General features: G+C 52.8%; 3 protein-coding genes and 1 long non-coding RNA gene across 13 annotated transcripts; 2 read left to right on the top strand and 2 right to left on the bottom strand.

Annotated features, from left to right (window-relative positions):
- Window positions 1–52: 52 nt before the first annotated feature.
- IPO4 (importin 4) lies at window positions 53–8,757 on the bottom strand. The gene is made up of 30 exons (XM_055536987.1): window positions 8,502–8,757; window positions 8,335–8,421; window positions 8,063–8,142; window positions 7,944–7,985; window positions 7,404–7,533; window positions 7,138–7,317; window positions 6,824–6,889; window positions 6,613–6,714; window positions 6,443–6,526; window positions 6,021–6,185; window positions 5,866–5,919; window positions 5,621–5,730; window positions 5,228–5,336; window positions 4,919–5,048; window positions 4,601–4,714; window positions 4,370–4,483; window positions 4,018–4,138; window positions 3,783–3,894; window positions 3,555–3,670; window positions 3,370–3,447; window positions 3,232–3,289; window positions 3,035–3,140; window positions 2,752–2,945; window positions 2,564–2,611; window positions 2,047–2,172; window positions 1,747–1,955; window positions 1,505–1,637; window positions 1,316–1,420; window positions 534–603; window positions 53–409 (listed from the first exon to the last, which is right to left on the bottom strand). The coding sequence occupies exons 1-30, from the start codon at window positions 8,568–8,570 to the stop codon at window positions 279–281; spliced, it is 3,243 nt and encodes a 1,080-aa protein (XP_055392962.1). The 5' UTR covers window positions 8,571–8,757; the 3' UTR covers window positions 53–278.
- Window positions 3,550–11,920, top strand: LOC129621037 (uncharacterized). 3 transcript variants are annotated; one of them, XR_008698995.1, is made up of 3 exons: window positions 3,550–3,705; window positions 4,391–4,559; window positions 11,783–11,920. It is a non-coding gene; the product is annotated as an uncharacterized LOC129621037 (long non-coding RNA). The 3 variants fall into 3 exon arrangements; XR_008698993.1 differs by lacking the exon at window positions 11,783–11,920 and adding an exon at window positions 11,261–11,761; XR_008698994.1 differs by lacking the exon at window positions 11,783–11,920 and adding an exon at window positions 9,024–9,154.
- On the bottom strand, window positions 8,906–14,196 carry TM9SF1 (transmembrane 9 superfamily member 1). 7 transcript variants are annotated; one of them, XM_055536992.1, is made up of 6 exons: window positions 14,038–14,196; window positions 13,139–13,503; window positions 11,780–12,401; window positions 11,318–11,503; window positions 10,141–10,414; window positions 8,906–9,574 (listed from the first exon to the last, which is right to left on the bottom strand). In XM_055536992.1, exons 2-6 carry the CDS (start codon window positions 13,484–13,486, stop codon window positions 9,181–9,183), a joined length of 1,824 nt encoding a protein of 607 aa, XP_055392967.1. In that variant the 5' UTR covers window positions 13,487–13,503; window positions 14,038–14,196; the 3' UTR covers window positions 8,906–9,180. The 7 variants fall into 7 exon arrangements, with proteins under 7 accessions (XP_055392967.1, XP_055392966.1, XP_055392970.1 ...); XM_055536991.1 differs by having other exon boundaries at window positions 13,139–13,518; window positions 14,038–14,191; XM_055536995.1 differs by having other exon boundaries at window positions 13,139–13,294; window positions 14,038–14,183.
- Window positions 13,452–23,072, top strand: TSSK4 (testis specific serine kinase 4). Of its 2 annotated transcripts, XM_055536998.1 has the most exons (4): window positions 20,723–21,147; window positions 21,469–21,683; window positions 22,058–22,457; window positions 22,876–23,072. In XM_055536998.1, exons 1-4 carry the CDS (start codon window positions 20,929–20,931, stop codon window positions 23,056–23,058), a joined length of 1,017 nt encoding a protein of 338 aa, XP_055392973.1. In that variant the 5' UTR covers window positions 20,723–20,928; the 3' UTR covers window positions 23,059–23,072. The 2 variants fall into 2 exon arrangements, 1 of the variants encoding a protein (XP_055392973.1); XR_008698992.1 differs by lacking the exons at window positions 20,723–21,147; window positions 21,469–21,683; window positions 22,058–22,457 and adding exons at window positions 13,452–13,556; window positions 14,197–14,862 and having other exon boundaries at window positions 22,876–22,986.
- The last annotated feature ends 571 nt before the right edge of the window (window positions 23,073–23,643 follow it).

Genomic DNA, 23,643 nt, shown 5'->3' with positions numbered 1-23,643 from the left:
GTGTCCTTTTGAACGTGTATCTCTGTCCTTCCTGCTCCTAGAGCTACCGTTAAAGAAGAAAATAAATGCCTTTATTACAGAATGGTGTCACGACTCTGTATTGTCCCACAGCTCCAGCCCTAGGAGACACCCATGTAAGGCAGCAAGTAAGGCTGGGACTCCAAGTGGGTATAAGGCCCAGGCCCAGAATCTTTGGTAAGGCTTGAGGTGGAACTGGGCTGAGAGCTGCTCTTGGGCCTGGGCAGGCTTTGTTCTCTCCAGCCCAGCTGCAGCCCAGTCTAGGTGAGGCCCAGGGCGGCCTGGAGCTCCTGGGCCTCATCGCCCGGCAGGGAGCCCAGTGCTGAACGGAAGCTGTCGGTGTGCTGCTTGGCCAAGAACGTGAGGAGAAGCAGCAGCGCCGCCTTGGTGTCTGAGTGGAGAGTGAAGAGGGAGACGTCTGGGGAGGACTGGCCCCCAACCCTAGCTGCCCCAGGCCCTCCAAGCCCTGCTGCTCCCCGCCTCCCCCCAGCCCTGCCCACAACTGCCATCCTCACCTGATGGGATCTTGTTCTCTGCCTGGATGAGGCTGTAAATACGAAGGAGCTCTGGAGCCACGTCTACAACCTGTGGGAAAAGATGGGCCAACTAAGGGGAAGGAGAACCTCTGGGGCCCAGCACTGGGCTGGGCAGCAGGAGCCCTGGAGAGGCAGCCTCCCACCTGAGCTGTTTGAGCCTGACACTGATTAACAGACATCCCAAACAACTGTGAACCCTGAGAAGGACCCATGAAACAGGGTAGTAGTAATTTTGCAGGGGGAGGAGGGGTGGCAGGAGGATGCGATTGTGACCACAGATAACTGACATCCTGGCCTCAAGACCAACAGGAGCTCCGATACTCAGGAGCTCCACTAACACAGTCTCTGAACGTGCAAGACAGGGGTGATAGACATGGGAGCACTGGGGCATGGTTCCAGAGCTAGCCACTTGGTTCAGACAAGTTGTATTCAGAAAGCAGAGCTGCTCCGATTAGAATGGGAGGCGAGGTGGCCCAGAGGAACCAGGCTTCATGGAGCACAGTCTGAAAGAGCCCTGGTCTAGGAAATCAGTTTATGAAAGCTGGGATTTCTGGCTCAGAACAGAGGATAGAAACAAAGGCTCCCTGAGGGAAAATGCTACGTGGTGAGAGGAAGCCCCTTCTCTCGTATTAAAGTCCTGGCTGCCAATCCTGGCATACTAATGAGAAAGCTGAGAAGGGCAGCTTCAACTGACGCTAACTCTGCCCATCAATGAGACTGGAGCATCAAGCCCCTTGCAAAGGCTCCAATATCGGGGTTACCTGGTCAGGGCTGCTCTGGTACAGGAAGCTGAAGAGGTGCCCCATGGTGACCCACTCCTCCAGGTCTTCCTTCAGTGGCAGGGCGTGCAGCAGGGGGGCCAGCACCTGGACACACGGAAGACTTTGGCCCCTGGCCCCACACGCTCTGCAGCAAGGTCCCTGGCCTTGCCTGATGCCCCCCAACCTTACCTGGGGCTCCGGTTTCCTAGTGGGACTGGCTATCAGCAGGCGGGCAAGCGCCCCACAGATGTTGTCATGGACACGATCATGGCGTTCTCGAGCCAGGAGGGGCAGCAGGAGCCCCAGCAGTTTGGGGAAGTGTCTGGTCCAAAGTCAAGGAACAGGCACAGGGGCAGACCGCTCTCCTCCCGAACCCCGGGGCCACACTCCCAACCGCATTCAGGCCCCCGCCTCCTGCAAACTGAGGATACTCCTGGGCAGGGCGACCCCCGTGCTCTGCCAGCACGCCCAGTCCAAAGACGGCATTACTTCGTACCTCGGGGTCTGCCTCCCGGGAGGCACTCAACAGCACGGGGAACAGCCGGGACACAAACTGGGCCGATGCAGCACCCAGGCCTTGAATGGACTCCGCCAGTGTTCCCACTGCAAAAGACTTCTCTGCCACTGTGCAGCCCTGCTTCTGGTGAGGGGAGGAGTGCAAGTCAGCCAGATAGGGGAGGAGAGCACTGGGGCCCGGGAGGAACAGGGTTGGAAGAGAACAGAGCACTCACCGTCTTGCAGAGCAGTAATGGCAAGAAGCCAGCAAAGAAGGGGGCAAAGGCATCTCCCCCAGCCGCAGCTGCCAGGGCAGGGATGGCCTCGCCAGCATGCTCCAGCAACATGGCATCGTATTCAGCCTATGGGGCCAGGTCAGACGCTGGAGTGCCAGGGCCAGCTCTGAGCCTGGGACCAGCTCCCATCGCGCTCCTCGGCAACTGCAGGTGGTCTCCCCTGAGGGCTGCCCTTGGTCGACAGGACTGGGGGCCCCTCCCAAGCTAGGTTGGTTTGCAGCCCAGCCTTTCCTCTTTCCTGGTTCTCCTATCCCCATCCATTGATCCAAGCTGCCCCAAATCCCCACCGCCAGGAAGCCTTCCCTGAATCTCCACTGCCTCGGTGGGGGCAGGGTTGGTTGTTCAGAGCCACTAGCAATCTTTGAGCAGCCCCTGTACCCCCAGGCCAAGGCCAAGTGCACTGTCCACCCTGCCCCGTGGAGATGACCTGGTCCCAGTGTGCACCCGAAGCTCTCACCTGGTCCTCCTCCTCCTCCTCCTCCTCATCAGCATCCTGACAGGCTGTCTGTGGGAAAGGGTGCTCAGCTCGGTCTGGGCTCTCCAGCCCCTTCCCAGCTCCATGGGGTGGAAGGAGGGGGATGTCTCTGACTAGCCCCACCCGGGGCCGGGCCACCTCCTCACCGCGCAGCCTGCTGCCCTCCTCACCTTCCTTTGCAGCACAGCTTTGAGCGCCTGGCAAAGCTCAGCAAGCCGCCCGGGGGGCTGCAGTGCCAGACCCCCACAGCTGCGCAACACCGCCGTCAGGGCCTCCAGCACGGCCATCACCACCTGGCGCTCCCGCTCCCCGTTCACCGCCTGCAGGTAGGATGGCACCACCCGGGCCAGGGCGGCCTGCAGAGCTGGGGACACGATCGGCTGAAGCCCTGGTCAGGCCCTGCCCCTTTCCCCACCCACCCCATTTCCAGGGACCCTGGCCTCCCCTTCTCACCAGCAGTGTTGGATTCCGAGGGGCAGCTTTGACAGGCTTTGTGCAGTGCACAGCAGAGCTGACCCAGGGCCTCGTGGGCTGCCTTCCGCACGCTCAGGTGAGGGCACTGCAGCATGAGGGGGGGCAGGTCGTGCACGCTGTGTGCAGGGCCCACCTGAGCCCTCTGGCCCTGCTCACCGGCCCACTGGCCCACTCACCTCCAGCAGTTTGAACACTTCTTCAAAGACAGTCTCCATGTAGGGAAGGAAGGCAACGCTGTGACAGACAGACAGACACACCATGGAGAAGAGGGTTCCAGGTGGGGTTCCCAGTGCTGGGGAAGGGCTGATGCCCACCTGGTATTCACAGAGATCTCCCCCAGGGCAGCACAGGTGTCTTCCTTCTCATCAAAGAAGGCGTTTCCCACACTGTATCTAGAGGAAGGCAGGCAAGCAGCGGCAATCAATGCCAGGAAGAGCAGAGCTGGCTCTGGGCCCCTGTCTGCGCCAGGACCCCTGGCCCAGAAGGGCAGCTGCCTCACCCTGAGATCTCTGAGTCATCCTCTTCTTCGTCATCCTCCTCCATGAGCTCCTCCTCTTCCTCACCACTGCTCTCATCGTCAAAAAGAAGAAATGAGCGGCTTCCGTCGTACTGAGGCTGGATGGGGAGGCCCAGCAGGGACTTCAGCTCAGGTGGGCCCTGGAGAGAGCTCCCATCCCAGGGGTGGCCTTCCCCCACGGGCCCACACCCTCCCCGACCTTCCACTCACCACAATGCCCTCGGTAGAACGCAGAGACAGCAGCATGAGTGTGGTGATCTGTGGCAGGTGGGGAGCCAGGCTCTCGCCCATTAGCCCTGATAAGGCTGCAAACAGGCTGTACCTGGGAGAGGCAGGTGGAAGCTGTATAGTCCTGCTTGCTGTAGCCAGGCTGGATGGGGGAGCCTGGGGAACCCATGGTCCAGAACGGGAGGTCTGGGTGGGGGCAGGGTGACGGCTCACTCACGTGCAGCGCCGCAAGTCAGGGTCGTCTACCTGGTCGCACAGGCCCAGCCCCAGCTGGCAGCATTCCTCAGCCAGGGGCCTCATGGGCTCTCCTACTGCCCGCACCAGCACCCCAAGCGTCTCTGCGGAGGCAAGGGCATGGTTAGCACCAGGAGCTCTAGGCTAGAGATGTGCAGGGCCGAGGCTTGGGGAACTAGAGGTAGCTGAGGGGGATTCAGAAACCCCTCCCACCCCTGGGTACAGTGCGAGGGAAGGAAGACACCTGTGCTACCCCAGAGCCCATCTCTGTGAATATCAGGTGAGCATCGGCTCTTCCCTGGCCCCGGGAAATCTGCCAGGAGCCCCTCACTCACCCAGGCTCTGGATCCGAACAGGCTGCAGGTCCTCGTGGCTCGTCAACAGGAACTCCCGCAGGTGCGCCATGATGGTGGGGAAGTAGGGCAGCATGGAGGCCTGGGCAGCCGTGGCTATGGATGGAAGGACAGACTCAGAGCCGGCGGGTGAGCCGGGATACCTGCCACAGGCACGGCGAGTGAGTGAACGGTGAGTGAACCCCGGGCGCCCACCTCCTGCCTCCGACTCACCAATGGCTCCCAGGGCGCTCACAGCCAGCTCCTTGGACCGGGAGCTGCTGGGGGTCCTCAGAGGCTGCAACATACACTCCATAAGCTCCGGAAGGTAGGGCTGCACTTTAGGCCCTGTGGGAAAGGGCACCCTCCAGCAACCAACCAAGGTTCTCATGCCTGCCTCCAGGCCAACCTGCCTTGTGGCCCCACCGCGCCTGTCTCCCTGCCACACCTGCCCCCACCACAGGCAGTGGTTTACGGAGCTGCACATCCTTGCCCTTTTGGCCAAAACCACAGCCCCATCCACTCCCTCACACCCCCAAATGCCCTCACTACCTAGGTTCTCCACGAAGTTCTCCAGGGCATAGCAGGCCTTGGCCAGGTGATGTGTGTGCCCAGGAGGCACTGACTTTAGATAGGCGAGGAGCAGTGGCATCACCTCCCCAGAATAGCTGCTGATGTGAGGCTGCGGGGAGGAGAAAGGGGGTCTGAGTCAGCTTAGCTGCAGGGCACACGTGTAAGTGCTGAGGGCAGCAGGTATGCAGAGGGATGATCTGAGGGGAGGCTGGTTCCTGGGACGGGGCAGGGGGTTGGGGGAGCGGTGGGAACTCTGGAATGGTGGCTGCCCCCTGCGGCCTTGCTGACCTGTAGGTTCTCTGAGAACTGGCCCAGGGCAAAGAGCGCGGCATTGCGCACAACCTGAGACGGGTCCTCCAGGCTCTTGCACACGATCTGCAGCAGCGGGGGCAGCAGTCTGGATGGGGCAGGACAAGAGGATGGAGTCTGAGGGGCAGGCCCTGAGATCCCTGGGCTGAGCCAGGCTGCTGTCTCCCCTGGGAAAACCAAGCTTTCTGTCACCAGACAGTAAGCACCAGCCTCCGGGGTATAGACATTGATCTGCCAGATCAGGATGTTTGAGAGGAAGGGCAGATGCTACTGATGATGAGGCTGAAGCACGAGCGCAGCCCAGGATTGCCGTGGGCGGTGTGGTCCTCCTCACCATGGCCCACCCTCACTACAAGACAGGGGAACAAACACCTCTGCCTGATGTGGTCGCCGGCTCCATCGGAGAGTACCGCCAATACCAGGAGCCCAGCCTTGCGCTGGTATGGGCTCTGGCTCCGCAAGGCCTCTTCCAGCATGGGCATCTAGGGGAGCAGATGGCAGTCTCCTGAGACCCCAGCAAGAGCCTGCCACGCCTACCAGAGCCCAAACATCCTCAGCCTCAGAGGGACTAGGCAAACCTGGGCTTAGGAGCACTGGAAGGACAGAGCCACACTTACCAGCAGGGGACAGAGCTTCTCCGGAGGCAAATGGAGCGCCAGCATGTCCACGACCTGGAACAGGACAGGAAGACCCAGCCGGACTCCATCTCTGTTCTGCGACCTTCTCCAACCACCTCACACCCCAGCCACCAGACCCTCCACATTCATCCCACCTGAACAGCAAAGTGCTTGGGGGTCTCCCCCACCAGCCCAGGATCCAGCTCTTCCTCCTCCACATCCTGGTCCTCAGGATCCAGCTGGCCCAGGGCGGGCTCGGCAGCCATGATGGGGAAAAGGGTGTGCAGCAAGGGTGGCAAGAAGCGATTCTTCAGCAAGGCCTGAAGGGGAAGGATGAAAGGGTGTCCCTGAGAATCTGCTCCCAAGATGAGCTCACATTTAAAATTCTAGCCTTCCAGGCTACAAGGGGTCCAGCAGGAGATTCCCAGTCCCCAAGCCAAGAGCTGGGCTGAGTCCAGGCCAAATCTGGAACACTTTAGCTATGGTATTTTATATATCCCCAGAAGGACAGCAAGCCCCAGGAGTGAGGCAGAGGAGGAGACGGGCGTGGGTTGATATGTGTCAGAAGGCAACTCACCTTGCTCTTGACTTTGACCAAGAAAGTGAGGCAGCAAAGAATACGCACACGTATTGCATCTCCCAGGGCCACGTTTTTAGCCACCTGCCCAGAGACCAGCTCGAGTCAGAAACAGGCAAGGAAGCTCCCAGCAGAACAAGCAGCAAGGACAGTGCCGACCCCAGGCTCACCTCCAGGCAGAATGTGAGGACCTCTGAGAGGTGCGAGGTGATGATGGGCACCTCTGACTCCAGCAATTCATCCAAGGCCTCCATGGCCTCACAGGCTTTTGCCTACCAAACAGAGAAGTCACAGGCTTATTATGCTCTTCTTTAGTGGATCAGGCTGAACACTCCTGCAACTTTCCTCCTTCCAACAGAGCTCCCACCCAAATGTCCTTACTTCATCTATGGGGATCAGAGTTTGCACGGCCACGATGAGCTTGGGCACCAACATCCGCGCAAGAGGCTGGAGGACACAAGATGAGATGAATCACAGACAGCATGACACAGCCTAATCTCCAGCCTCAGAAACTGGCAGCTTCCTCAAAGTCTGGACATAGGAGAAGTCCAGGGACAGCCACCCACAGAATCCCCTCTCAACTGTTAGGCAGAACAAAAACCAGGGAAAGAATCTCAAGTAGATCTGCATCCGCTAGGGGAAGGACACGAAAGCCCGAGGACAGGAACCAAGGAAGGTAAGGGCCCACATCTCACCACATCATCAATGCCGAGGTAAGGGGCCATAGTGGTCAGAGTGCGCAGGGAATAGAAGAGGAGCCCAGGAGAGCCCACCTCACCAAGGTTCTCATTCAGAAGTCGAAGAAGCTCCCGGTGGTGGGGTCGGAAGGCCTCGGGTCGGGAGGTCACCACCACACTTAGAAGCAAAAGCCCCATCTGCTCAGGAAGAAGGATTGAGAGGGAAAAGCTTAGAGTCTATCCAGCCTCTGGGTCCCTTCCTCCCACCAACCATGTGACAGTACCTCTCTCTCCGGGATGTGGGGGCTGTGTGTGCTGTGCTGAAGAAGCTGCAGGAGCTGAGGCCAGGCCTCCAGGCCTTCTTTTCGAAAAATGGCAGCTGAGAGCTGGGCCAGGCTAAGACTCACAGAATGCCTGCAAACAGGAGAGACACCCCACCCTATATCACCCTCCAACTCCCCTTCTGTACACAATGGCTCTGTCTCCCTAGGACGGCCAGGAGAGAAACCTCCAGGTGTGTGCACATGGTCTCCGCCAAGTTGGGACACAGAAGATGGCAACTCAGAAACAAGAAGCGTGGTGAGGTTGACCTCATATTGAATTTCAGTTCCATTCTTCGACTCGAGTTTGCCAGACCATCACAGCCCACTCTCAAGAACTTTAGTCTTTAATACATCCTGAGAAAAATTCTTCCTCCACTCTTGATCTAGAACCAAAGTCCCTGCCCCCCAAGACCCAGCCTAGAGCTGAAAAAGAAGTTACAAAACCGGAGGTCTCAGCCTGGAGTCAGTTAGAACCCCGGGAGGGGGCAGGTAAGCACTTACTCTGTCTCTCTCTGGAGGACCGTCAGGACCAAGGACTTGATGCTGGAACACAGGTGGCAGAAGATTGGTACCCAGGAGCCGCCTCAGTCTGGCCCCGCCCCGCCCCTGGCCCAACCCACCTCTCCCGTTGCTCTGCCGCCAGCCGACGCCAGCGGGTGCTCAGTCGTCTGCGGGTCAGCACGGCCGCGAACTGGCGGATCTGGGACAAGGAAGCAGATACGTGAGGGGCCGGGCCGGGACGAGGAAGCAGGCGTTTGGGGGTTCGGGGAAGGACGAGGAAGCGGGCGTGTGAGGACCGGGGCACGAAGATGCTGAGCGGATGGCCGAGGGCAGGAGCTAGGACTTGATATGTGGTGTACTATAGCTCAGCGGGAAGGGCCAGAAGCCTCACCTGAGGGTCGCCCGCTGAGGCCAGGAGGTCGCAGAGCGCGGACAGGGAGGCGGGGTCCCGAAGAGCGATCTGGAGCTGCTCGGTGGCCTGGGAAGAGCCTGAGGGTCAGAGTCGGGCCGTTCCCGCAATCCCCTACTCGCCCTGGCCCGGTCCCGCCTGCCCCGTACCCGACGGATGCGCTCGGTGTCCGGCAGCAGCAGCTCCCGCAGGATCTGTTCCAGGCCGGCGGGCTCCATGGCAGCAGCGGAGCCGCGGCTGCGGACCGGGAGGGGGGAGGGACAGCACGTGGAGGCTCTGAAACCCGCTTCCGGCGGAAAGGGCGTTGCTCCGCGCCCCTCTCGTCACCAGGGTGATTCAACTCGCTTCCAGCGGAGTTCGGGCTCCACCACTTCCGTTGGGCCGAGCGCCGGCTGAGCCGCGGAAACAGGGCCCTGGTAATATAAGTTCCCCCAGCGGACACTTCCAAAGCACCGCGGAGAATTCCAGTTCCGTGCATTTCGCGGACGACCCGGCTTCCTACGGGACATTGCCCTTAACGGCAGGGCATGAGTTCCTATAGCCAGACCAAACCTTTTTCTTAATAAATTTTATTTTGGTATTGTAAAAAGAAAAATCAGGCCCAAAACTAAAAGCAACTTAAAAAATTCAAATATATACTCCTTATAATAATAGAGATTTATAATTTCCAGGCCCTGTCTGGTGAAGGGAGACCCAAAGGGCAAAGGGGAAGGCAACAAAACCACCACACAAGTCATTCACTCAATCGAAGAGATGTTGGTAAGAGACCAATGAATGGGGGGGGCAGCATGAAGAAAGGGAAAGAGCAATAGTTTTGCCACCCAAAACTCAGTCCATCTTGAGGTTAACATAGATATAACGGATGAACTTTAGGGAAGAAAAAAAGGAGATGGTGCCCAGCATGAGGAAGAAGACGTATCCAGTGAGTAAGGAGTAGCCAAAGAACTCTACTGTCTGTACTGTCCCAGACATGTTGGAGCGACGGGCATAATAGAAAACTGAGTAGAGGAAGATGAAGAGCCCAGTGGAGCCAACACTCAGCACAGATCGCCACCACCAGCGGTAATCCTCTCCAGACAACTGGAAGTAGGTGAGTGCGATGGAGATGCAAGCCCCCACACTCAACAGGATGGCGAAGACGAAGAAGAGGATGCCGTACAAAGTGTACTGCTCCCGACCCCATACTGTGGCAAAGATGTAGTACAGCTCCACAGAGATGGCACTGTGAAGAGAAGAGACGGTAGACAGCAGTTAAAGGACTGTGTGCATTGCCAGCACAGCGGCCAGGCCAAAATCCAGCCACCACCCCTCCGTGTTACCGGGTCACTGTGGAAAGTGGGCCCTCGCCACTTCCTGCCCTGGAGTTCCTGGCTTGATGGGGATTGTTTTTAACCTATGATTAGCTGCTCTCCTTTCAAGAACATCTTTGGTAGGTTGAGAGCAGAGATTTTGTCTGTTCTGTTTTGCACTGTATTTGGCATGAAAAGATACTCAACAAATTGAATGAGTAATCAAATGGGTTTTAAGCCCCACATGGTGTCACTAAGGTCAGAAACTAGGAAGACAGTGAAAGGAGCAATGTCTCTGGAGAGCTTTTCAAATTAAGACACCCTCATACTTGAAATGATTCTCCTGCTTGGAGAAAGGAAGAACCACTTAGTGATCTCTTATTGGTACAGCTGAACCAGGGACCATCACTGACATTGGGTTAGGGTACTGGTGAGTAGGGAAGGGGAAAGTTAAGGTCAGGATCCTGAGAGTGATGGCCACAGAATAAAGGGAGGATACCTGAAAGGTAGGAAGCCACCAACAGTCATGTGGACGAGCGTAGACTTGTACCAGGGCTGGGGCGGGATTTCCCGGGCAATGTTCTTGGTGCGACAAGGTGCATCAAAGGGGCTGGCGTTGTTCTTCCCGAAGATGCCTCCAATGACAGTGAGGGGAAAGCCCACCAGCAGCCAAACCGTTAGAAGCAGAAGGATGGTAGTGGCTGGCAGAGCCTGTGTTGACCCATTGGCCCAATGCACAGAGTTCACCACACTCCACGTCAGGAAGAAAGGCACTGCAGGGATGGGCCCCCAGAGGTAGGGTCAGCACTAGGAGCTACCTCCCTGGGAGCACCAATCAGACTTGACCTAAAGGGGTGAGGAGTGAAACATCCTGCTCCCAGGCTGACCACCCTTTTCATGTCTTGTTCTTCGTTCCCTGGCTTACCAACACTCCCTCCACTACCCATTATCATTAAGGATCAAGGCAAGCCCGTTACATAATGATCTACAAATGACAAATCCACCTGCCTCCAAGGACTTGTCCTGCCATAGCACTGGCTGACTCCTAGTATGAGACATTCCTTTGAATTAAGGCCCTGTTTTCAGAAAGCTTTGGTTCAAATGTAAATGTGATGGAACAGAAATCAGACACTTAATTTGGAAACACAAAAGGTTCAGAATGCAAATTACTGTCTTTGAAAGGACAAGCTGGCTTGAAAGGCTGGAGTGGGGTAGCCCACTTCCAAATTTAAAAAGCTTCGGGAAAAAGGGAGTATCAAAAGATAAATTAAAAAATGTTATTTCAGTGGAATGGTTGAGAATACAAGCTCTAGAATTTGATTGCCTAGTTACGAAACCTGCTTTTTAGAAGTATAATCTCAGGCAAGTTACCCAACCAGCCTTAAGCTCAAGTTCCTCATCTGTAAAATGGGAACAATAGTACCAACTTCATAAAGTCAGTAATGAGGATTAAATGAGATGAAGGCATGTCAAGTGTTTATCATGCTGCTTAGGACATTTTAAGGGCTTAATCATTTTTAACTATGGAAAAAAATGCATTTTTGTCTTTTGAATGGTTTTTTTAGTGTTTCTTTTGCCTATTTTCATTCCCTTAAAGCCTTACTTGGACTCTATCTCAGGTTCCACAATGTGTTCTAAGTTCCTAAATTGGCCCACCAGGAAACAGGCAGTCATACCAGAGAAGAGACTGGTGGTGAGAATGATGTTCCACACCCAGCGCTCGCCTCCAATCTGCCGGTAGAAGTGGCTGGACACGTAGCCAGAGATGCAGCAAGTCAGGGCATACAACAAGATGGCTGCTGAATTAATAGCCCCGTGACGGTGCACATTGAACATGCCCAACAGCGCCATGACAATAATGCCTGCAGGGTGGTAGTGGAAAGCCTGTGTTAGATCTCACTTATCCCACTTCAGAGGGATCAGCCAGCCCCCTTTCTCCCAGACCCGGGGCTTCCAATAGCCCCCAGTTCTGTTGTGCAGAAAACCCACAACAGAATGTATGCATCCTCGCTAGAGCCATCCCACCCCTTAGGTCTGCCCCTCAACTTGGACAGAAAAGATCTGATCTTTTTCTGAACAAACCACCTACTTAGTGCTACCCCTTGAGAGAAATCCCTGATTAATTGTTATCACCTCACCAGTGCCAAGGGCCAGGAACTGGGCACCCACACCAAGCACAGCACAGAGCAGACCACGGTATGGAGGGAAGCGGAAGACATCTGTATGGATAATTTTCCAGCCATTGTCACTTTGGTCAAAGTCATCACCAGAACCTGCAGAGGTTGTCTCTTCATCCAAGTTGTACCGAGCCAGGTCATTTCGAAGCACACGCATGAGAATAACAGCCACAAAACCCACCAGTAAAAACACAAGCACCATGGAATTGATGATGGACAACCAATGGATTTCCAGTGTTCGGGGAAAGAAACCACCATCATCACCACGGCGCCTGTCACTCCGACGCTCAACTGATGTCTCAGACCAGCGCACGCTGTAGGTGTGGGTGAGGCCTAGGAACTCATCAGGTCGTAGCCCATCTAAACTGTGGGGCTTGACGTCCCGCACTGAGACATTGGCAAATATAATTCGATCTCCATGGAATTCTAGGTGGAAGTCCAAATGGGTCCAGAGTCCTATCTTGTGGCTGTGAGGCAGGAAGCCACTCTCCTCCATGTAGCCCACAAAGCCACGGATTGGCAAGTCGTCCACCACAAATTCAAAGTAATATAGTTCCTCAATGGCCTGGCGTAGCTGTTCCACCTACAGAGAGCAAGTCAGGAGTCAGACAAGGCCTCCTCAAGCAATGGATTAGAGCAGGATTTCAGCCTCAGCACTAATGACATTTTGGGCTAGATGATTCTTTGTTGTTGGGGGGCTATGCATTGTAAGATGCTCCATCCCTGGCTTCTCACTAAACGTCAGCAGCAGCCCCCAATCCCGACAATCAAAAATATCTCCAGATATTGCCAAATGTCCCTTGAGAGACAAAAACCCTCTGCTGAGAGCCACTGGAGCAGACCCTAGTATGTTGTCATTCTCCTAAATGAACAAGTATGATTTGTCAGGATGAAGGCCTAGAAGGAGAGAGAGAAGGTGTAGGAAGGCCTAGAGTAGACCAAGGGAAAATGCCCTAAGATAGGAATCGCTGAAGAAAACAGCATGACAGGCAAAACAGAGTGTAAAGGAGCCAGTTAACATAGCCGAGAGGTAGGAATGGAAAAAAATGACTACGTAGGAGTTGGGACCTTATGATCAACAGAGAAGCTTCGAGTCAGGAGCCCTGGGCTCTCATATCAACTCTGCAATCCACCATCTATGTAGTCTCGAAAAAAGTTACTTCTGAGCAAGGATGTTTCTGTATCAACCAACTGTCCTGCCTGTCACATAAAGTTGTAGTTAGAATCAAATCAGATCATTTCCATAAAGGTGCTTTGAAAACCATAAACTCAAGGTCCTGGGAGGGTGGGCTGAGTCCCAGTCACTGTGGAGAGGCTGACCTGTGCGGAACTGAGCTGCATGTGGCACAGAACTCTCTTCTCCACATTCTCCCGAAAGCGGATCTCGTACAGAGACTCTGCCATTCGGTCCCCATCCAGCACTTCGCCCAGGCTGAGGCTTTTGTGGCGTATCTTCTCAGGGCAGCAGACTGGAAGCTGATAGTAGTGGTAAGTCTCCTGAGGATTATGGTAAGGTCCCACTTTGTTGACATACAGAATGACGGGGTCGCCGGCCTTGTAGTGTGTCACACCTTCCACCCCCGGCTCACGGCCTGTGAGCAGCAGCAGCAGCAGCAGGAGCGGCCACCACCGGCAGCTCCAACTTCGAGGGTGCCCTAGGACTGTCATCCTTAAGGCAGCGGAACCTGTTCGAGGGAGTCCTGCAGTTATGGGAACCAGGGATCAAATGACGCCCCAGGTCAGGTTCTTCGAACTGAAGCCGATGGCTTCAATTCCTCCCCTTGGCCTTTCCTCGCATCCCTCGGGAGACCACCACCCCCCGACCCCACCGCCACACCACACCAAGTCTCTCTAGCCCGAACACTAAGTTCCGCCTCTGCTCTTGTAGTCCTCTGAACCTGGGTTCCCCCCCTTCAGCAGCCCTCCTGCCTGGGACCTCCCCGCGAGCCCCAGCCCATTTCCATGGCAACGCCACGCGGCCCCGCACCTCCGGCACCTTCCCGCTGTAGCCCCGGGGTGCTCTCCGCGCGGGAAGGGCTGGCCGAGGAGGCCTCTGCGGCCCCGTAGCCGCTCTTACGCTCCAGCCGGGGTCTCCCCCAGAGCGGCGCGCTAGCGGGGGGCCTGGAGAGGACTTGACGACCGACCTCCACGGGGCTGGCCGCCGCGGTGCCTGATCACAGCGGCTGCGGCCGCACCGCAAAACATCGCGCTCGGCTCACCTCAGTGCTGCCGGAGGAACTTTCTACGGCTGGAGCCTCGGCCCACCTCTGCAGACCCAGCGACTCTCCGCTAGTGCGTCGCCCGGCGCGGGGCCCTCCCGGCAATCGAAAGGGCAGCTCGGGACACGTCAATCTTACCCCTTCCGCCTTCGCCCGCAGGGACCTCAGCCCCGCGGAAAACTCCTTTCCTGGGGCTTTGAGGGAGCCACGCCCCCCGGCTGAAGCCGCTGCTACGCGGTCCTGTTTCCACTGGAGGGGTTGCGGTTGAGACCTCGCTAAGAGGACACAAACACCTTTTTCTGGATAAGAGTCGCCGACAGTCCGCCCCCTCTCCTCGGGAAGTTTGGGATTGGACGCCTAAGAGCAGTGCCCTCCGCGCACACAGAGTGACCGTCCGGATCCCGGGGGCGGCTAGCCCACGCCTAGTGGATGCCCGAAGCGTTTGCCGGCTGAACCAACGGGACTCGCCGCCGAGTGCTCAGGCCGAGTCCCGAGAGGTGGTTCAAGGTTCCCACCGAGGACGAGGATGAGGCTTTGGGCGTTGCTGTGCTAGGACGGCGAGGACACAGCCCGTACAACAGCCCTAGAGTCGGATCTCACCTCACGGCTGCTCTGCCAACAGTCATAAATGGCCTCTCGCCAAAAACCAAATACGTAAATAAAAGTATCTTCCCGAGGCTGTACTGGAGGCCTCCTTGACTGTATAGTGACCGTCCTGTGTCCGACGATAGGCAGGCCTGGGCCAGGTCTGGTGCAGAAGCAGGCAAAGAGATCGGGTTTTTTACCCCGTGAGTTGGGCAGCCTGATGCTTATTATTAATTGCAGGTAAAGCATCTTAACATGCCTTGATCGCTGTTTTTATTTACCTGTGTGTTTGTGTTTGTTGTAGTTTAGTTGCTCAGTCGTGTATGACTCTTTGCGAACCCATGGACTGCAGCACTCCAGGCTTCCCTGTCCTTCACCGTCTACCGGAGCTTACTCGAACTCATGTCCATTGAGTCAGTGATGCCATCCAACCATCTCATCCTCTGTCGGCCCCTTCTCTTCCTGCCTTCAATCTTTCCCAGCATCAAGGTCTTTTCTAATGAGTTAGCCCTTCTCATAAGGTGGCCAAAGTATTGGAGCTTCAGCTTCAGCATCAGTCCTTCCAATGAGTATCAGGATTGATATCCCTCAGGATTGACTGGCTTGATCTCCTTGCAGCCCAAAGGACTCTAAAGAGTCTTCTCCAACACCACAGTTCAAAAGCATCAATTCTTCGGCGCTCAGCTTTCTTTATAGTCCAACTCTCACATCCATACATGACTACAGGAAAAACCATAGCTTTGACTAGATGGGCCTTTGTCGGCAAACTAATGTCTCTGCTTTTGAATATGCTGTCTAGGTTGGTCTTAACTTTTCTTTCAAGGAGCAAGCATCTTTTAATTTCATGGCTGCAGTCACCATCTGCAGTGATTTTGGAGCCCAAGAAAATAAAGTCTGTCACTGTTCCATTGTTTCCCTATCTATTTGCCATGAAGTGATGGGACCAGATGTCATGATCTTAGTTTTCTGAATGTTGAGTTTTAAGCCAGCTTTTTCACTCTCTTCTTTCACCTTCATCAAGAGGCTCTTTAGTTCCTCTTCGCTTTCTCCCATAAGGGTGGTATCATCTGCATATCTGAGGTTATTGATATTTCTCCCGGCAATCTTGATTCCAGCTTGTGTTTCATCCAGCCCAGCATTTCTCATGAAGTACTCTGCATATAAGGTAAATAAGCAGGGTGACAATATACAGCCTTGATGTACTCCTTTCCCAGTTTGGAACCAGGCTGTTGTTCCATGTCCAGTTCTAACTGTTGCTTCTGACCTACATACAGGCTTCTTAGGAGGCAGGTAAGGTAGTCTGGTATTCCCATCTCTTGAAGAATTTTCCACAGTTTGTTGTGATCCACAGTCAGAGGCTTTAAGTAGTCAATGAAGCAAGAAGTAGATGTTCTTCTGGAATTCTCTTGCTTTTTCTATGATCCAGCAGATGTTGGCAATTTGATCTCTGGTTCCTCTGCCTTTTCTAAATTCAGCTTGAACATCTGGAAGTTCTTGGTATGTGTTTGAGCATCTTTTAATTTTGTATTGCATATTATTCTGGAAAAGTTTATTCTGTCAAGGGGATCTGTCATTAGGGAAGTTCCTATGGAGATCAGACCTAGGGTCGGTGACTTTGGTCACTTGGGAACAACTTAAGGTTCCTTTTACTGGAATAAAGAAAGTGGAAAGTGTTAAGTAACTTCTGGCTTGAGAAGTCCTTCATTTACTCCCTCCCTCCCTGCAGGAGGAGGTGAGGTTCAGGATGTAGGGGTTGAGATTTTTAGACAGTGAGTTTTGTGATTAGAAAAATAACTTAGAGTGGCTTTGGAATAATCTTTTATGTGACAACCCCCTGGTCTCTAAACCTGGGCCTCTTTCACAGTTAACAGTCACTCCCTCCTCCCCCCACAATAAGATCAGTGCCACCAGGATTCCTCTGCTTTTCTCTTGAGTATCTTCCATATTGCTTTCCATGCTGCCTTGGTGCTGGCCCTATCCCCTCAACTAAGTTGACAGCCACCTTGCTTCTCCCTTGGTCATCTCTCCCCTTGTATCTATTTTCCACAGTGTTGCTGCAAGTTTTTTTTCTTTTTTTTAATCTTAAAGATGTCCTATTTCCAGCACCCATGATTCTTTTTTTAAAAAAGTTTAATATGATGTTTAAAGGTTTATTTCCATTTAGTTATTACAGAATATTGTCTGTATTCCCCATGTTGTACATCCTTGAGCGTATCTTACACGCAGTAATTTGTATCTCCCATTCCCCCACCCCTATATTGTCCCTCTCTCCCTCCTCACTGGTAACCACTAGTTTGTTTTTTTATCTGTGAGTCTGCTTATTTTTGTTAAATTCACTAGTTTGGGACTTCTCTGGCAGTCCAGTGGTTGAGACTCCTTGCTTCCAATGCCTGGAATGTGGTTGGGGAACTAGGATCCCACATGCCTCGAAGTGCGACCAAAAAAAAAACTAAATTCACTAGTTTGCAACAACGGTTCTTAAATCTCAGTATGCATCAGGTTCAGCTAGAAACTTATTATAAACAGAGATACCTGGGTCCCCTCCCAAATCAGGATCTTGGGGAGGACATTACTGGGCATCAGTATTTTTTAACAAGCTCTGATTTTGATGCATACCAAAATTTAACCATGAGTACATAGGACAGAGCAAAAAAAAAAAAAAAAAAAAAAAAAAAAAACTTGGCATATTAGGCCTCTCAGATGTGGATCTAAATTACTTCTCCAGGTACATTCCCCTCTGGAACCCTATCCTGTATTTAAATTGAAATCTTGAATGTCATATTTTCTCAGGCCTGCAAGCTTCATATAGTTCCTTCTGCCTATACTGTTCAATCCACCATTCCCTGCCTATCTTTCTTCTGAACAGTACAAATGCCACCTTCTCTATAAAGCCTTCCCTTGCGTCTCCTTTCGGACTTTGTTTATAGAACTTTATCTCACTGTACTATTTTGTTAACTTCTTATGTGTCGGTCTCCCTTGCTAATTGCTAACTCCTCACAGGGGGATTATAATTTATCCATTTTGGTATCCTTAGCAAAGGATAAATCCTTAGCAAGCACAACCTAGCAGTGTTTTTGTATACAGTAGGCAGCTTAATGGAAACAGTGACAGACTTTATTATCTTGGGCTCCCAAATCACTACAGATGGTGACTGCAGCCATGAAATTAAAAGATGCTTGCTCCTTGGAAGAAAAGCTATGACAAACCTAGATAGCCTATTAAAAAGCAGAGACATTACTTTGCCAACAAAGGTCCATCTAGTCAAAGCTATGGTTTTCCAGTAGTCATGTATGGATGTGAGAGTTAGACTATAAAGAAAGCTGAGCACCGAAGAATAGATTCTTTTGAACTGTGGTGTTGGAGAAGACTCTTTAGAGTCCCTTGGACTGCAAGGAGATCAAACCAGTGAATCCTAAAGGAAATCAGTCCTGAATATTCTTTGGAAGGACTGATGTTGAAGCTGAAGCTCCAATACTTTGGCCACCCGATGTGAAGAGCTGACTCATTAGAGAAGACCCTGATGCTGGAAAAGATTGAAGGCAGGAGGAGAAGGGGCTGACAGAGGATGAGATGGTTGGATGGCATCACTGACTCAGTGCACATGAGTTTGAGCAAGCTCTGGGAGTTGGTGATGGACAGGGAAGCCTGGAGTGCTGCAGTCATGGGGTCGCAAAGAGTCGGACACGACTGAGCGACTGAGGCAGCTTAATACACATTCCGTGCATGAACTGATTTACCTGCTATACATGATGAGAACAGAGGTGCCACCAAGCTGCCTATCCAGGGGAGCAGAAGACAGGCGGGGCTGGGTGAGCCTTCTTACCATGGTGTGTCCTGGACAGCTGCTCGTTTTGATAGACTGAGGATGTAGATCTGACTCCAACAGGACTTTCAGCAACCCTGCCAGCAGGATTGTCAATAAATGAGAATTTACCAGTAGCCTATGGCAAAATCTGTTGAAAGTTTTGTTTTGGAGGATGGAAGATAAAAGAAATTTGATTCTTCCCTTGTTATTCCTTTTGTGCCATCCCCACCCCCCCACCATCTTAAATCCAGATAACCTCTCTTCCTCCGTCTTTCCCACCAGACTCGTTTCATTTCACAGAGACCTGCAACCCCTCCCCCTGCCCTTTGGCCTTTTTCTCGCTTGTCTTCCTAACCCACGCAGCTTGGGTCTTTAGCCACCTTCTTGCCTGAGTTCTTGATTATCCTTTCACTGCAGCTGCCAAGTGAAATCTTAATCTTGGGTCAGTTTGTCTGTTAATGTTCAAGCACCAATATCCAGGATGCTAAAAGAATCTTACACTGTGTTAAGATTGTGTCCATAAGCTGGGTTTTCCAGTCTCAGTGGGACCGTCAGTGCTGCCCAGTGTTCATTTTCCCAGTCAGCTCCCTCCCATTCTCCACAAGCCTTTCTTCTCAGATCTTTGACTTCATACCCCTTCTCTCATCAGTTGACCTTCCTTACAGCCTAGCAGGAGATGCAAGCAGGAAAAATAACAGACACTACATTAGAGGAAGTATTAGAGCTGTGGGAGCACTCAGGAGGGAGGGACATTTGATTTGGACCTGAGCAGTCAAAGGCTTCCTTAAAATAGTACATCAGCTAAGCCCTGAAGAGAGTCACAGTCTGCCAGAACAGAGGGAACAACGAAGGAAAAGCAGTTGTTTGGCTGGAGCATTGCATGTATGTTACAACAGAAAATTGGAGAGGTAAGTTGGGTCAAATCTGAAGTCACATAAAAGAATTTCGAGTTGATCCTAAGGAGAATGGGGAGGCACTGAACTGTTGTGGGAACAAAATCAGATTTATTCCTGGATTTCACGGTGAACACACCAAGGGGAGAGGAGCAGAAGGCTTGCTCGAGTCATCAGTGAAGAAATGAAGGGTCTTGATGAGATCCTTAGGAAGGATGTAAAGGTCAGAGGAAATAAGGCTTGTAACAGAAACTTATTTCTATTAGGAACAGAGGGAGAAATAACAGAAATAAAGTTCTGTTACAGGGATGGATGGTGGGACAGGCTCCAGTGAATCCTGGGGAATGGCTGGCTGGATGTAAGGAAAACGAGTCCAGGGTCATGGAAGGCAAGATAAGTGTGCATTTCAAGGTTAAGAGGCATCTCCAGCCCCACCCCATACATCCGAGTGATCCTTGTACCTGTCTTTATTCATATAAAGGTACAGAAGTGATGTTTTTTGATTTTGGACCCTAGGTCTCAATTGGTCATGCAGCTTCCGATTTTTTTTTTTTTTTTCCCACTTGGAATTCAGTGCAAACTATGTAAGGCAACTTGAGCTAGTCTACTGAATAATGACATGATATGCAGCTCGTTGGTAAAGAATCCGCCTGCAATGCAGGAGACCCCGGTTCAATTCCTGGGTGGGGGAGATCCCTGGAGAAGGCATAGGCTACCCACTCCAGTATTCTTGGGCTTCCCTTGTGGCTCAGCTGGTAAAGAATCCGCCTGCAATGTGGGAGACCTGGGTTTGGGTTGGGAAGATCCCCTGGAGAAGGGAAAAGCTACCCACTCCAGTATCCTGGCCTGGAGATTTCCATGGACTGTATAGTCCATGGGATCGCAAAGAGTAGGGCACGACTGAGCAACTTTCACTTCACTTCACTTATGCAGAAACAAACCAGCCTAGCTGAGATGATGTCACCAGATGAACTACTCAAGCGAGTCCAGCTCAATCTGTTAAAAAAAAAAAAAAGCCACCTCCACAAAAAGAATATTTTAGAACATGCTTCTACAATACCTTACCATTCTCTGTAATATTCTCACACTCAGGTGTTTCTCATGCTGGATTATAAACACTAGTAGCATAGGGTCTCTATTGGTCTTACTGGTAATTTTCTTCCGGGATGCCACACACTGCCTGGCACATAGCAGGTACTCAAAAAACATGATTGGTTGAAAGGACCAGATCCATGGAATGAGTCTCACCAGATTACAAAGGGATAATTTCCAGCAATGAAACTGCATTTCCTCTCAAGCCTTGTGGCCAGTGGTAGATAGAAGGTGAATTATGATGTGTGCAGAACATGGGACCTTGGGGAGTTCCGTAACCAAGAAGAGAAGAAGTAACAACAGCCAGTGTAGACAAAAGAACTGCTTCTCCCTTCTTCCCCCTCCAAGTTCCTAGCAGAGAGCTGAGCCCAGCATCCCAGATTGCATAGGCAAGCTTTTGGAGACTTTAACTTCACTTTGGTACCCTAGCCTACAGCAGCTTAAGGTGTTGGCTTTCTAGGCAGACAGGAGGCTTTTAAGTAGCAAAGCTCTCTGCACTCAGCAAGCCCAACACCATGGGGAAGGGAGACGTGGAAGCATCACCCACCTCGGCCTACCGCTCTGTCATGGAGGAGTATGGTTACGAAGTGGGCAAAGTCATTGGCAATGGCTCCTATGGGACAGTGTATGAGGCTTACTACACAAAGCAGAAGGTCATGGTGGCTGTCAAGATCATCTCGAAGAAGAAGGCCTCTGAGGACTATCTTAACAAGTTCCTGCCCCGTGAGATACAGGTTGGAAAGGGGTCTAGAAGAGGGAACTGATACCAAGATACTTAATGGTTCTCAAAAGGGGTACGGTTAGGAGGGGGTGGAGCCAGAAACCACTAAATCACGACTGAATGACTCACTAGGCAGCTAGGAAAATTTAAGTTTCTTTCCACCTCACCTTCAGACCCTCCAAAAGTAAAAGTACAAAACAGGGTTTGTCCACAGGCCACCAGCCCTCTGGGGTTTGATTCTGTTGCAGAGTTCTAAAAAAGCAGCAGTGGGAGAGGAGGAGGGCTGGAGCACAGCTCCCTGCCTGGGTTTGATGGGTCCCTCTTCTGGAGCCAGGTGATGAAGGTCCTGCGGCACAAGTATCTCATCAACTTCTATCAGGCCATCGAGACCACATCCCGGGTCTACATCATTCTGGAGCTGGCTCAGGGTGGTGACGTTCTTGAGTGGATCCAGCGCTACGGGGCCTGCTCTGAGCCCCTTGCTGGAAAGTGGTTCTCCCAGCTGACCCTGGGCATCGCCTACCTGCACAGCAAGGGCATCGTGCACCGGTGAGGGCGCTGCCACTCAGACTGGGGCCTTTGGGCTCCAGGGGGTTTTATGCACATCTCCTACTTTCTGCTCTCTTTCCCTCACCCTCCCCTCCTTGATCTCCCTCCTGAGTATCTAGGCCCATCCATCCACTTTAATCGTCTGCTCAAGAACATGTATTAAGTGCCCCCTGTGAGCACAGCACTTTATGAAAAGTGATGTTAAGCTCTCAGTAGTCCTTAGCTGCCATCCTCTCCCCTTTGGGTTCTGCTCACAACTTCCTGGCTTTCCTTCCTCTCTGCCCTGTGTCCTCATAATGGCATCTCTCTCCCTTTGCCTTTCCTCATCTCTAGCCTCTGACCCCTGGCCCTTCAGCTGCCAGTCTAATACTAAGCCCTCTCCTGACCCCCAGCCTTTCTGCTGCTGGTAGGGACTTAAAGTTGGAGAACCTGCTGCTGGACAAGCGGGAGAACGTGAAGATATCGGACTTTGGCTTCGCCAAGATGGTGCCTTCCAACCAGTCTGTGCGGAATAGCCCTTCCTACCGCCAAATGAACTGCTTCAGCCACCTCAGCCAGACCTACTGTGGCAGCTTTGCTTATGCCTGCCCAGAGATCTTGCTAGGCTTGCCCTACAACCCCTTCCTGTCTGACACCTGGAGCATGGGCGTCATCCTCTACACTCTGGTGGTCGCCCGTCTACCCTTTGATGACACCAATCTCAAGAAGCTGCTGAAAGAGACTCAGAAGGAGGTCACTTTTCCACCTAACTATGCCATCTCCCAGGAGTGCAAGGTGCTGGCTCCCCTAGGAGGGCTGAAGCCTTGGGTGCCCCGTAGGGAGGGAACACCCAACCTAGACCTCCCGATCCAGGGGAAGGCTCCCCGCCACCAGGGCCATCTCATGCCCACTCTCTGCCCTAGAATGGCAGGGAGGGCTTAAAGGGCCAACCCCTGGGCTTGCACCTGGGATGAGTGATAAGCAGGTTTTAGTCTCTATCTCTAGGCCAGAAGGGGATTCTGCAAGGATTCCCCTCAAGATATTGGCTTTCTGAGCAGACAGGAGGCTTTTAAGGGTAAAGTCAGGGCCATACTCCCTTTCACCAGAGTGGTGTGATGGGCTATCCTGCTTCTTCCTTAGGTCCAGCTGCTCATTGCCTGTGTGGCACAGTAGGGGGCCAGCTCAGCCAAGACCTCTCTCTCCCCTGCCCTAGAACCTGATCCTCCAGATGCTACACCAAGCCCCCAAGCGTGCCACCATCCTGGACATCATCAAGGATCCCTGGGTGCTGAAGTTCCAGCCTGAGCAACCCACCCATGAGATCAGGCTACTCGAGGCCATGTGCCAGCCCCCCAGCACCACTAATCGTCACCAGTCCTTGGAAATCAGTACCTGAAAGTGGCAGAGAGGGGAGGGGGGTTGAAAGAGGAGCAAAGCAGGAGGGTCTGGGGATAAAAATCTTTTATACCAAAAATAAATAAATCTAATTCTGTTTTAGTATCATTAGCTGGAGTCACATTCTTTCCTCAGGGGACCCTTAGCAGGGAACAGTGCTGAGGGTGAGAGGTGGATTTCTGCCCAGAGCCTGTAACCGGTCATCTTGACACCAGTTAAGTCTAGGTTGTAATTTACAATGTAGCTCTTCTGTGGTTCTGAAGGTGGGCTGGGCGAGATGGGAGGAACACCTGCTTCGGAGACGCTTCACTGTTCTGGCTGAGGACATGCTCGCTGCTGTGTGTCTCCATGCACTCCAAATGTTCAAGTAGTGGGGCAGAACTTGCTGTACCCTGGTTGCTCTGTTTGTCTATAGTCCAAAGGGACAGCATTGTTCATTCTTTTAGAAACCAGTATCAGGAGGTGGGCAATATTTTGGCTCCTTCCTCCTCCAAATGCCACCTTAACCACCACTGAAACAGTCCCAGTAGTTAGGGTCCCTCATTATTGTTCCTACACGTGGAAGTAACAGTTTCAAACCAAGCCT

Source organism: Bubalus kerabau, chromosome 10 (genome assembly GCF_029407905.1).
Source record: "Bubalus kerabau isolate K-KA32 ecotype Philippines breed swamp buffalo chromosome 10, PCC_UOA_SB_1v2, whole genome shotgun sequence".
NCBI lineage: Eukaryota > Metazoa > Chordata > Mammalia > Artiodactyla > Bovidae > Bubalus > Bubalus kerabau.
The sequence above is the reverse complement of the archived record's forward strand: the minus strand, read 5'-3'. Positions and strand labels throughout refer to the sequence as shown.